Consider the following 12,784-nt stretch of genomic DNA (forward strand, 5'->3'; position numbering starts at 1 on the left):
AACTTGTGTCGTTTGTGGTATTGAAAGTGAATAAAAAATAGTTATCTTAATTAATTTTGGACAATTTTGGAGGTCATTCACCTCCTCCCCCTTTTTTTTAATTAACATTTGAAGCTGCTTAACTTAAACTGTGTAACAAACATATGGATTCACAGAATTGTTAGAGGAATTATTGTGCTCGCCAATGTAGATTGGTTTTCTGATGTTCCACAAGGATTCTTGTTTTGCTAATGCAAAGTTACACAATGAGCTACCTGTTCTCCATCTATTGCAGGCCCAGCATGGCCAGTTGGTTAAGGCACTCGACTCATAATCTGAGGGTTGCGGGTTCGAATCCCCGTCGCACCACACATGCTCGCCTTTTCAACTGTGGAGTCGTTAAAATGTTCAGTCAATCCCACTCTTCGTTGGTAAAAGAGTAGCCCACGAGTTAACGGTGGGAGGTGATGACTAACTGCTTCCTCTCTACTCTTACAGTGCTAAATTAGGGACGGCTAGTACAGATAGCCTTCGTATAACTTTGCGCGAAATTTAAAACAAACAAATAATCCCTCGTGTAGCTTTGTACGAAATTCAAAAAACAAAACGAACAAATCATTGACACCTCATAATGTATGATATTTAGAATGACTCTTTTATGAATTTTTAATTTTATAATTTTGAACTTAAATCAAATTTTCACGATATATTTAATTTCAACTTAATTTTTTCTGAATGACTGTGTAGTATTATGTTACAGCATAATATTGGTAATATAACTTAATAGTCAGTGCGGATTTGTCCTAGATGTTTAAAATTCTAAAAGAAATTTATAGTGTTGCTGCGTTAACGTTTTTTGTACTGAATAATGACAACAGTCCGACAAGGGGATCCGAATATAAATTTTTGCAGGGTGGGAATAATCTTTGGCTAAGACAATAGGGTGGTTGGTCTTTGGAGTGGGTTGCGTTATGATGTTGTAGAAGCTGTAAATTTAAGAAAAAGCTTGATAAGTAGATGAATCATAATCTAACTTCAAGGTGTTTTATTTATATAATTGTTTTAATTTAGTTTAGAGGATGAAACATCCAAGATGTTGGTCCCATGTTGTCTCAAAACATTAAGTTACAAAATTATGTTTATCGCATTATTACTTGTTTGGATGGATGTTAGTGTAGTTAATAAACGTTTATATCATTTTATTTTAAATCACTTTTAAATGTATGTATTAGTGTTTGTGTGTGTTTAATCAATTTTCCAATTATTTTCTTTCTATTAATAAGGTCTAGTATCGACGGGATTATCATGTCAAGTTACAGCTATGACAAAAATTGGATTATTTTACATTTTATTATTTCTTATTATAAATAAAAACATATTTTATTGCTGTTTTTAATTTAAACTTGTCTTATGTGAGATTTAGTAGTTTTACAGTATAAATTACAGATGACGCAAATGACTTGTTTTACACGAGTATATGTAATAAACGCAGCTTGGTACTGAGTCCAAAATTTTATAAATTTACATGCAGTTTCAGTAATTAAAAAAAAATGACTTGCATTGTACCTCGCTTCTTTGGCTACATAACATTCATCAGTGTGTGCAAATCTCTAGGCTTTTGACCACAAAACCATATGATTTATAACCTGCTAACGTTTTTGTAAATAGTCCGTCTATTTAACATTGAATGTTTCTAGTTTCTACAAAATCCCTTTTTTCACTGTTGTTGCAGACATGATCATATATTTATAAATGTTTTAAATTGTAATTACTGATATTAATAATTTTAACTGCTATCATAAAACCTTTATTCTTATATATAGCTTTTTACATATTGTGCTTTTCTTAGAAATGATTTTATTCTTATGTATGACATGCACTATAATATAACAAGGGGAACATGAAAATTGTCATAAACCTGAGCTTGTACAATTCAATGTTTTATATGTATGTATGTAATTATATATATATATATATATAATTTTGTCTCTAAAAGACTCATTCATGAGGGTGTTTAAGATTGTGACTGTAGTAATAATAGTAAAATACTTCTATATTGTGAAAGGTTTGTTTTTTCTTAAGCATGCTAGATGTAAAACTTTAGAATCTGTAATATTTAAGTTGTGCAAGTTTAACATCTCAATTATTTCCAGCAGAAATCAGCTATGCATCATTCCACCAGCATTATGTCAGCTTCCTCTTCAAGTACTTATCATCAACAACAACAGACTATTTACTCTTCCAACGGAGATTGGTATCATGAATCAGCTTATGGATTTGGTGTGTAAGAAAAGTATAAACCTCTGCTAATTTAATTCAGTTGAAAAAAAAGTAAATGTTGGTGATAATTCTTCATTATTTAATATTTGCATATACACATATAGCATTTAATTAATGATATCAAAGTATAATAGCTAGAAATATTAAATATATTGTATATTTTTATCTTGTGAATGGTAGTATGTATTGCCTTGGAGTCTTGTTTTAACTGTTTCTGTAATGTTACACAGATTTATAATTTATTAGTATTAGTGCAGTTGCACATGGATAAAAAATATTACACCAACAAATATAATAGTTTCACCAAGTATAAATAAAGCCCAGTATTGTAATACAACACAATATGAGAAATGTACAACAATTAACTATGATGATATACTTGCTCCTCCTCCCCAAAAAAAGAAGTTGAATCTTTCATAAGAAAAAATGTGCACTACTAAGATAACAAGGGTTCTTTTGTACACCACAGTAAAAATGAAGTGATAGAATAAGACAATGCCTTTAAACATTTTCTATCCTAAAACAGGCTTATTGCTGTAAATAGAAGAGACTTGGCAGAAGATTAAATAGGTTTGACAAATACAAGAAAATAAAGCATTTAAATAAGTAGAGAAAATAAATTATAAAAATATCACTTGTATAAATTGAAATTAATCTAGGAAAGAAACTGTATGTTTTGTTTTCAAAAGTTTTCAATCATTCCATTAAATTGTATTGTGCCAAGTAAATTAATGTATGAAAATTCATTGATCAGTAGTCAGCAATGTATATATTTTTTTGATGATGTGACTGCAACAGTTACTTAAGTTAGAAGAAAAAATCCAAACAATACAAGCTGGGTGAGTTTTTAACATTTCATGTATAATGTTAAGAAATGTCTTCTTATAGAGGCTTGAACTTTGGATCCTTAATGAAGATACAGTGCTCCAAGGTCAATGCTCTTACCAATTTAATCAACTATTATAATTCCAATTCATAACAAAAGGTCGTTAAACTTATCTAGATCATTCCATCTACTGTTATGCTATTCCATCCTTTATATAGGAATCTATTTTCATGTATCTAACATTTACCTTTAAATAGTTATCCATTTGCCTCTTTAACTGTTTTCAGTATTTTAGATTCTACAGCACCTTAAATAAACTATTCCACTGGCTGACCATCTTATTAGATAAGTATTGCTGCCTTAACTACATTCATGTCAAAGGTTTCTCTACATATGTAGCAAAATTTGTGTCTTCTAATATTATGTCTTACAAAATCTACTTTAAAAAATAACCTGGATTTATAAAGTCTAAACCTCATAACAGTCTTTAAAGAAAACCTCATAATTTCATCATCAACTTTTCTTCTCTCTTGTGAAGACTTATCAAAATATTTCATTTTAGCCCCTTATGATAACTTCTTCAATCCTATAAATCTTTTTTTGCAGGTTTTCTTTGAAACTTTTAGAGCATCACAAAATTCCTTCCTAAATATGTTGACCAAAAGTGAATATCATGTTTTAAAGGTGGTCTAAAAAGCTTTTTTGTAAAATGAATTGATATATATATGTACAATCTACAATACCTTGAAATTATCTTAATTATTACTAGCTAATGTAAATTATGTAGGAGGCTGTAGAAACTATGTGATAGTAATGCTTCTCATCAGCTTCACTTAGAATTCCATCTGCCATTAGTAAGAGTACTTAAGGTTGTGATAACTAGTATCTATGAGTTGTTTTTCTTTAACATTAAAGGACATCTACCAAGTGCACAGCTTATCAAATAGTAAAAAAATACCATAAACCTTCAGCATCTTTAGTACAATCTGAAACATCATTAATTTGAGATAATTTACAAATTTAACGAATTTAGTAATTATTCAAATATCAAATTTCCCCTGCTTATTTCAACCAATCTCTACTACATCTGTAACTCCAAATGAGTGGTTTGATTCACTATCACAGGTGTATGAGTACCTCTTAAATCTGATGTCATACACTTTTAGTTAGTTTTTACTTATTTCCAAGATCAACTTATTATGTAATCAAATTTTACTTTTCAGATTTACAGTCATTTGTTTTATAAGGTGTTATAAATATCAAATCACCTTACTGCTGTACTAATATTAAATAATGACCACAAATGACTTTTTTGTTTTTCAAGACTGTCTCAGTATATCTACTTCTGAGAAAAAGTTAAAATGTAAACCCGTTCTAAATTTTCTGGAAATTATCACATTTACGTTAAAACTTGTAAAGTGGTGCTGGTCTCTATTGTTGCTGATTGCTTATTTCATGTGTGAATCACTGTCTACTAAAGCCTATGTTATCTTTTCCAAATCTTAAACTTGTTTTGATCTTTTGTTTTTTCATATTCACAATGAAATATAACACCAAAGCTTGAGGTTTTTATTCTACTGATCTCCCAAAAAATATTGTAAACTTTGAATGAAGTCATCTATCAAGTCATCTTCTATATTTATTTTCTCATAAACAAGTTACACAATTTTAACTTATCCCCACAAGATAACCTTTTCATCTCTGTAATTATCTCTGTAGCCTTCTTCTGTATCCTCTCCTATTAAAAGGAATAAATCATATCAGCACTCTTCCTGTCATCCAGAGAACATGTCCTGTCATCCTCACAAAAGTTACCAGATTTGTAAGGGAAGATATTTCTTTAGTGAATCCATGTTAATATGATAACCTATCACAAATGTTTGACTTCTTTTGAAACACTGGAAAAAATGCTGTCTAGTTCTGGTGCTTTATTTGTTAATCTATATTTTTTTCACCATCAAGGAATAAATGGCTAACAATAAATCTAAAATAGTATTCTCTTTGATTGGCTTTATGACCATTTGGTATAGAAAACCATTCTGAATCAATTCAAGAAACCACTCTTTCTGTCTTCCTCAAAGTTTGTTTCTGGTAATTATTCCATTAGTATAAGAATATTAACAACACTAATTTGATGATGCAGTTTCTGATTGATTTTATCTGTTGGATAGGTTTACCTGTAACAATTACCAAACTAAAGTTTTCTGCCTTTGAAACCACCTGAGTGTAATTCACTTAAGTTCATCCTTTAGACTGCTATTTTTATAAGTTGTGATTCATCCTTTATATAAAGACCTACCCCTTTCCTATTTGAAAATGTCTGTCACTATTAAGTGCCTTATAACCTGATTTTTAAAATGATTTCCAATTACCAGTGCTAACCAAAGTAATTCATATCAATTTTGTTTGAGCCCTGAGCTCATCCTGTCTGTTCCTGAAATTTTTAACATTAGAACAGTAACAATTAATCTTGTCTTTAAACCTGAATGACTTATCTCCAAAACTGCTACTTAACTTAAATAATGACCCATGTTTTTCAGAATGTAACTTTATTTGCACAATGTTCTGATATAACAGCTTCATCAAAAACTGTCAGTTTCCTACCTTTTCAGATCAATAGCTTCTAATGAGGCTGTAATGGCAAAATATTGAGCTAATACAGTTACATTCTGGAAGTATAAGCCCTTATTTTATTTGTGTTTATAAAAATGTCTCGTAATAAACTCAAATTTGAGTTCACAAAATTAAAATTATTGAAATTGCTATGTTGTAAATTTTTGTTACTCAAGCTCTCTTATTAATTTGTGTATTCACAATTTCCTGAACTACCTCATTACTGTGTAAGGTTAGTTTAAACTGTTTTTAATGAATTTATTTGGAGGCTCAACAAACATTTTGTTATCTGGGTGTAGTCCATCACTATAATGTAATGCATCCCTACAATGAAAATTGTCCTGCAAGCTCAATCATACCATCCATTAATGTAAGCATACTTTTTATAATCTTTCATCAAAGCCTTGAATCTTGCAAATAATTATTTCTGCATCCAGATTAAGGAAGAAATCACAAAAAGGCCATAGGTACCATATTTTTTTACTTAAGTTTCACTCACTTGATGAATGTGTAAACCTACTATAAATCTCATGCAAAGGTTAATTAATATTTATACGTATAATGGAACATAAAGTATTTAAATAAAGTTCCTTTAAGTATCACTTTTTCTGGTTCTACTGAAACTGGGAAAAAAAACAACATTGTTTAAAAAGTGTGTATACATTTCTGAAAGAAGTGAAAAGTAATCTATTCTGAAAGGGGTTTGAATCCAAGAACTCCAACTCACACTGGTACTATGAAATTGGTGTCCTTAATAACTGAGCAACTAGGACTTAACAGCTTTCACATAAATACCTCAGTAATAGAAATATCCTAAAAGCTATCATTGGAGGTTAATTAGTGTTGTTATTATTTGTTTTGTTTTCTGAATCTTTACTTCTCTTAGTCCATTTGTCTTTCAACCTGTACAGAATACCTTTAATGTTAGTAAAAACACTTCACAATAATTTTTCCAAGGTTTATAACCTGATTTTGTAGTGCCTGCTAAAATCTTAAGATTTTATGACCTCCAGATAACTAATTCTTACCGAACTTCTTCAACACTTTCAGATAATTATCTAAATTCAGAGTAGGTGCTTGTTTGTTTTAGTTTTGTTTCTCCTTGTAGTATACTTTAATTTATGAAAATGTATATTTTTTCTTATAAAACTCAAAATAAATATAAATACCATTATACATATATATGATTGTACATGTACATATATATATGTATAATATTTATAAACAAAATTTAACTCTATTGAAGAAAACATAGTACATTCATTATTTTTTTCCAAGATTAGTTTCTTTTACTCACCTGTTAATTAGATTAAATCAAGATACATTTATTCATATCTGTGTATAATTTTATGTGCTTGCTATTGTGTATAATATTTGCAGACAAAATCTAACCACAGTAATGAAATGGGAGTTACAATTAATTTACTAAATGCTACTAAGTTAATAATTCTTGCCAACACATAATATAAAATACATTAAAATCACCTTTGAATTCCCTGCCAGAAAAATTATGAAGTTCAATAGATTGAGAAGAACTTTGCTGAAATAGGACTCATTTATTGAAACAAAAAATAATACAATGGAAAGGCTGTACATGAATACATATGACTCACTACATGTGTATCTTAATTTCTCAAGCTTCTTATACCTTCACTTTCTGTGACCAGTCATTTTAATGTCTATTAAACTTTCAGGATGTGAGCTGCAACAAAATCACATACCTGCCACCACAAATTGGAGAGCTGGAGTCTTTGAGATCACTTAATCTAAGAAGAAATTTTTTAACTGAGTTACCCCCAGGTCAGTTACCAATGCAGTGCTTATTTTGAGTTTTTTTATTAAATTTGTATCTTTTAACATCCACAAACTATATTAGAAATATCATTTTGTTATGAAAAATAATAGGATAATTGATAAACCTTGAAGAAATAATGTTCTGATTTAATAAGAATGTAAATAAAACTTTCATTTCTTAGTTTTTTCCAATTGCATAACCCAGGTTAACCTAGTGCAAGTTTAATGAACATTTCACCATTACAAATTATATAATCATAAAGTAGTGACAATCTTGTAAGTTCAATGAACTTGTACATCTCTTTTATGTAGTATTTGTATTCCCAGAGACAAACTGCTGCTTTATTTTGGATTAAATAACAATAAAACTGATTAAATAAAAATAAACAAACCATACTTCCAGTTCAAAATATTTTTGTATAGAGATTTGTATATGAACTTTTCTAGTTGTAATAGATTGTCTCAATCAGACCCATGGCATATAACATATGACACTTAATATTCCATTCTTTGAAGGACATGTTGCTGGGTCATAGATTGATTTGTGGATGTTCACCATAATCTAAATATAGATTACTTATAGTTTCTTCATAATGTGGCTGAATATCTTCTGCTTTAAATGAATTATACACATTTTTACATTACCATCTTTGCCTTTGGAGTTGAGCCACTTCACCAACTGTTTAGATATGTTCTCTTCTTTTTCTCCATTTTTCCTTCTCTTGTGAAATTCACCTTCCAATGGAAATTTGATATCCTTGTGTGAGGACTAAAATTCTTAAACCCTACAATAAACAAACAGAATGAATAAGAAGGTGTAAAGCATTCTTTGATAGATTGTTTAGGCAGAGTATTCAGTTGCCATCCATTTTACAAAGTTTGATCAAGGTGTAAAGTGTTGATCTAAACATTCACTCTGATAAGTTGTTGATAATGATAATCAGTGTGATTAATCTGTTATGAATAACTTGTGTTTTGTTTTAAAAGGATTTTAAATAAATTATGTGAACATCTAAGAGTACAACTGCACACAAAGATCACCTGTTTTATATTGACACACAACAGTAATCATGGACTAAATTTCCACTAACTCTACTACTTGTACGACCAACCTGTGCTTATTTTGTCTCAAAATTTTACAGAAATAAATACAGTAATATAGAGGAAAATGAGAGCAACTCTTTTCATTGTAGTTCAAACTCTTGTTTAATATTGTGAGTCTATTATCAAAATTGTTGAAGGGGTCAGGATTACCGTGTTGTTATGAATGAAATTGTAATATACGTTAATGATAAAACAAATTTATGGGAAATTATTACTACATGATACTAGATTTCCACTTGAGATGGTTTCCTGCTTATTTTGAGGGGGACCTCCTAGAGAAGGTACTGTAATTTCAGCTTACCTCCTTTGGGATCTAAACATCCACCCTGATGTTTGCCATGCATGGCAACTCTTGAAGGGGAGGAAATGATTCTGGTGATTAAGGGGTCCAACCGTAACACACCACTTTGGCCTTGAATTCCTGTAGATGGGTGGACCCTCCAAGGTCAGTTGACTGGTCCTCTAGGTCTAGGGTCAACCAAGTACCAGTATTGGACATCCTCACTAAGTGTTGTGAACATTGTTCTGATGCTGGTGTTTGGGTATAGTGCTCACAAAACCCTGGTATTGCTGCAGTGTTTTTGTTTGGCATTGCAGTGAGTCCCCTCATAGGGCTCTATGATGGGTGGGGACAGTGGGCACTAAAATATTCTTATTTTGTTATGGATACCCCAATTCCTGAACAAAAACTAAAAATGAAAAACGTTATCGGAAAACGACTACGTATGAGGACTCTGTTATACAGTTACCATCAATGTCGGATTCAACACCTTAATTTTTCATTCTGTATTCATTGTCAGAGAAATCTTAAGGGCAGATGTTCCCCCTTTTTCCTATTAGTGCAAACTGGAGCCACACTGTGTTAACTGTACTCTAGTTCTTGCCCTAAGTGGGTGGAAGTGAGAGAGGTCAATGCTTGAAAATTGCAAACAGTATCTCCTACCCAGAGGATCAGAAGTTATTCTTCCCCACTTCATCTTTGATATATGCTGATGCACTCCATTCCACTGCAACTGTGGGAGTGCAGACAGATCTCTCCGTACCTCCAGTAGAGTAATTTGCAAAACATCTGAAGACTTCTGTTCTCTGTGGTTAAAAGAATTGACAATCCTACATCTACTTCCATCTCTGTCCTTACCACTCCTTCCAGTGGCTGCCCAGGTCTACTTCCTTTGGCTTCAGGTTCAGGCATTCCTCAGGGTCCATCTTTTTCTCCAAGCCCTGTGATGCAAAACAATTATTCATTTTTCAGTTGCTGGAATTTTCATCCACAGATAGAGATCTGTCTACTCAATCAATCACAGGATCCATGGAGGTTAATATACCTTTAACCAATAAAATGGGCAAATAAGTGGAGGTCTTAAAAAATGCCATACCCTCATGTAGTATCATTAGCTTTCTCGAGGTAAAAAAGACAAAACAGAAACAAGATGCTGTCATTTGAGAAATGCTTCCCTGATTGACGTTTCAAGTCAAATCGTGTGGTCTATGGTGGAGTGCTGTTGCTGAATACCCATATCGGGTGGGCAAGAGGAAGTTGTTTGATTCAAGAAACCAAACAAAATGAGTATTAACCATCTTCTCTAAGATTTTACAGATACAGCCCATCAAAGCAGTTGGACAGTAATTTGAATGAATCTTTGAATCTTTCCTAGGCTTGGAAAAAGGAAGGGCAATAGCTCAGTACCAAACATCAGGAAAAACATTTTCCTGCCAGATCCAGTTAAAAATAACCAGAAGAGTAGCAAGAGAGGCAGGAAAGAAATAGTGCATCTTGTAGTGAATATCATCAGTTCCGATTGTACCAGATAGATAAAGAGCAAGCATGAGTTCCACCAACGTAAAGGGGCAATTATAGTTGTATCAGCTCAAAAGGAAAAAGGCAATCACTCTGCCTGAGTCTTGATAACTAAGAAGGTGGTGGATGAAGCAGGAGTGCTAAATGCATTGGCCATCAGAGAGCAAGAATGAAAGGAAGGCAGAAGCATACTGTCCACTGACCTTCCAAATCTAGTTCCATATGACTTTGGAATTGGTGGTAGAAGAAATGCTAGCTGTGTACTTAATCCAAGATTCTATCTAGATATGATGCCTTACTTGCTGAGCATGTGCATGGGTCTACTAAAATGCAGTGCAGTTTAAAAGTGTGAGGTACCTTCAGAAGTTCTCCCAGGTCTGTTTTTGAGCCTCCTGTGCCATGTGACAAGCAGGATTCCACCATGGATGAAGATACCATGAAAAATATGTAGAAGTTTTAGGAATACACTTGGTAGCTACCTGGACAATACAGTTAGTCACTACTGCCCCGCTGTTGTTTATCAGTGGCTTATAGACATCGGCAGAATCAAGTTCCGAGAGAGCAGTGAAAGAGTACCAGTTTATATGGTGCAACTTCTATTGAGGCACTTGGGTCAGGTGGTATCAACCACAGCCAGTCTCACTCAAAATGGCAGGTAAATGATCACTGCTTCATCGTGTACTGTCAACCCTCCAAGAAAGTTAAGAGAAAAGTGAAAGTGAGCCAGATGAAAATTAGTTAAAATTTAGTATTGAGGAGAGAAGGGTTGTGATACAAAAGCATATACTCCATATAGTATCATTACCACCCTTGAGGGGGTTATGTTTAATAAAATCCCCCAGGATTAAAAAGGGAAATGGTAACTGTTCAATGATGGCATCTAGGTCTCGCTGATCTTAGGTTTCTTCAGGAGACAGATAGAGAGAACAAATAGTGATCGACCAGCTGCACCACTCCTTCATGCATTTATCTATCACACACCTGTCATTCCTGTAATTTTTGTACAAAGAAAATTGCCAAAAGGTGACTGCATTGGAAGGTTACAAAAATCAATCAAATCCTTAATGTCATCTATGTTCAAACAAAACTCCTACAGAATAGCATCAGAAACACTTTTGTATTATCTATGATGTCATGAAACATCATTTTTGGTTTGTTGGTGGTGCATTTTGAAATTCACAAAAACAGTTGAATCTTACATTCTACAGAATTCAATTTTTCTTAAAACACTCAACTCGACCTATTTATTCACATTTATTTAGTTTGTAGATGTAGTTGGTAGTTTGATCAATATCATTGTTGGTGAAGCATTATAGTTAGTGATTACAAAATACATGATCAATATCATTCTTGGTGAAATATAAAGATTAATTTACCTACATGTGTGGCAGGGTGAGAGGGAAATTGTCTATAGTGGCTGCAAGTCTGGATAATGTTATCAGTATATTGACAGCCTGCCTGCCACTCAATTCATTGTTAAGTAACATAAAGTGAAATTAAAACAAAGTAAAGAATATCTAAAATGCTAATTCTTTTATTTATTGAGTTTTTATTGTCTTCATTTTTATGAGTTATTATACCCTTCCAACTTGTATCCTTCCTTGAGAAAAATTGTATTCCAGAAGAAGTATTTTTCAGGACTACAAATAACACAAGAAAACAAAAAATTGAACATTACCAAATAAATGGTATATGATAAGGTAAAAACTCTTGAGGCTGTAGGTAAGTATTACCATTAATGTAAATGTCTTTTGTCTTTGGTTAAGAAAAAAAAAGAATTAAACAGAGATTATTAAACAAGGCTGCAAATCGCTTATAGCCACCATGCATTGTCATCCCTACCAATTGTTGACACCACAGGTAATTGACTAATTATAAATAATTGAAATAGTTTCTTGTGTGTGTGTTTTCTTTCTCTCAAATAAATAAATGTGACTAGGATTCACATGTTATCAAATTGTTAAAACACTACATATATATATATATATATACAGGCTATATGTATAAAAGGTACTCTAACATAATAAAATAGTTTGCTCAGCTTTTGATAATCTTTTCTCATGTGTATATGTTTCTACATTATAGCTAAAATTTAATAGTTGATTGTAACCTGCTGTAACTTCAAGGATAGCTGCTGTCTGGAACTGTTTACTTGGTGGTAATCTAGTAAACATGCTCTAGAGAATGGAATTTGTAATAAAGAATTAGTAAATGATATTGGTCTGAATACTCAGAAAATCCTATATTACCTAATATCAGGTTGAGGAACATATGCAATTCTCAAGATACCTTGGGCCATTGGTCTTCATTTGAATTGAATTTTCACATCAATATTCTGGAACTCCTGGCTGTTCATTGGCCAGTAAATCATTATTTTTGTCAGCTGCTGA

At 32.0% G+C, this 12,784-nt stretch overlaps 1 protein-coding gene across 2 annotated transcripts in view; it reads left to right on the plus strand.

Moving 5' to 3' along the window:
* LOC143243905 (leucine-rich repeat and calponin homology domain-containing protein 1-like) overlaps nucleotides 1-12,784 on the plus strand; it is a 74,004-nt gene that overhangs the window by 22,200 nt on the left and 39,020 nt on the right. Inside the window, exons 3-4 of one of the 2 annotated variants that reach the window (XM_076487674.1) lie at nucleotides 2,133-2,259; nucleotides 7,393-7,498. In XM_076487674.1, coding sequence (XP_076343789.1) covers nucleotides 2,133-2,259; nucleotides 7,393-7,498 — 233 coding nt within the window. The remainder of the gene's footprint in view (nucleotides 1-2,132; nucleotides 2,260-7,392; nucleotides 7,499-12,784) is intronic. The other variant, XM_076487675.1, reaches the window with a different exon arrangement.

The sequence above is a fragment of the Tachypleus tridentatus genome, chromosome 2, assembly GCF_004210375.1.
Source record: "Tachypleus tridentatus isolate NWPU-2018 chromosome 2, ASM421037v1, whole genome shotgun sequence".
NCBI lineage: Eukaryota > Metazoa > Arthropoda > Merostomata > Xiphosura > Limulidae > Tachypleus > Tachypleus tridentatus.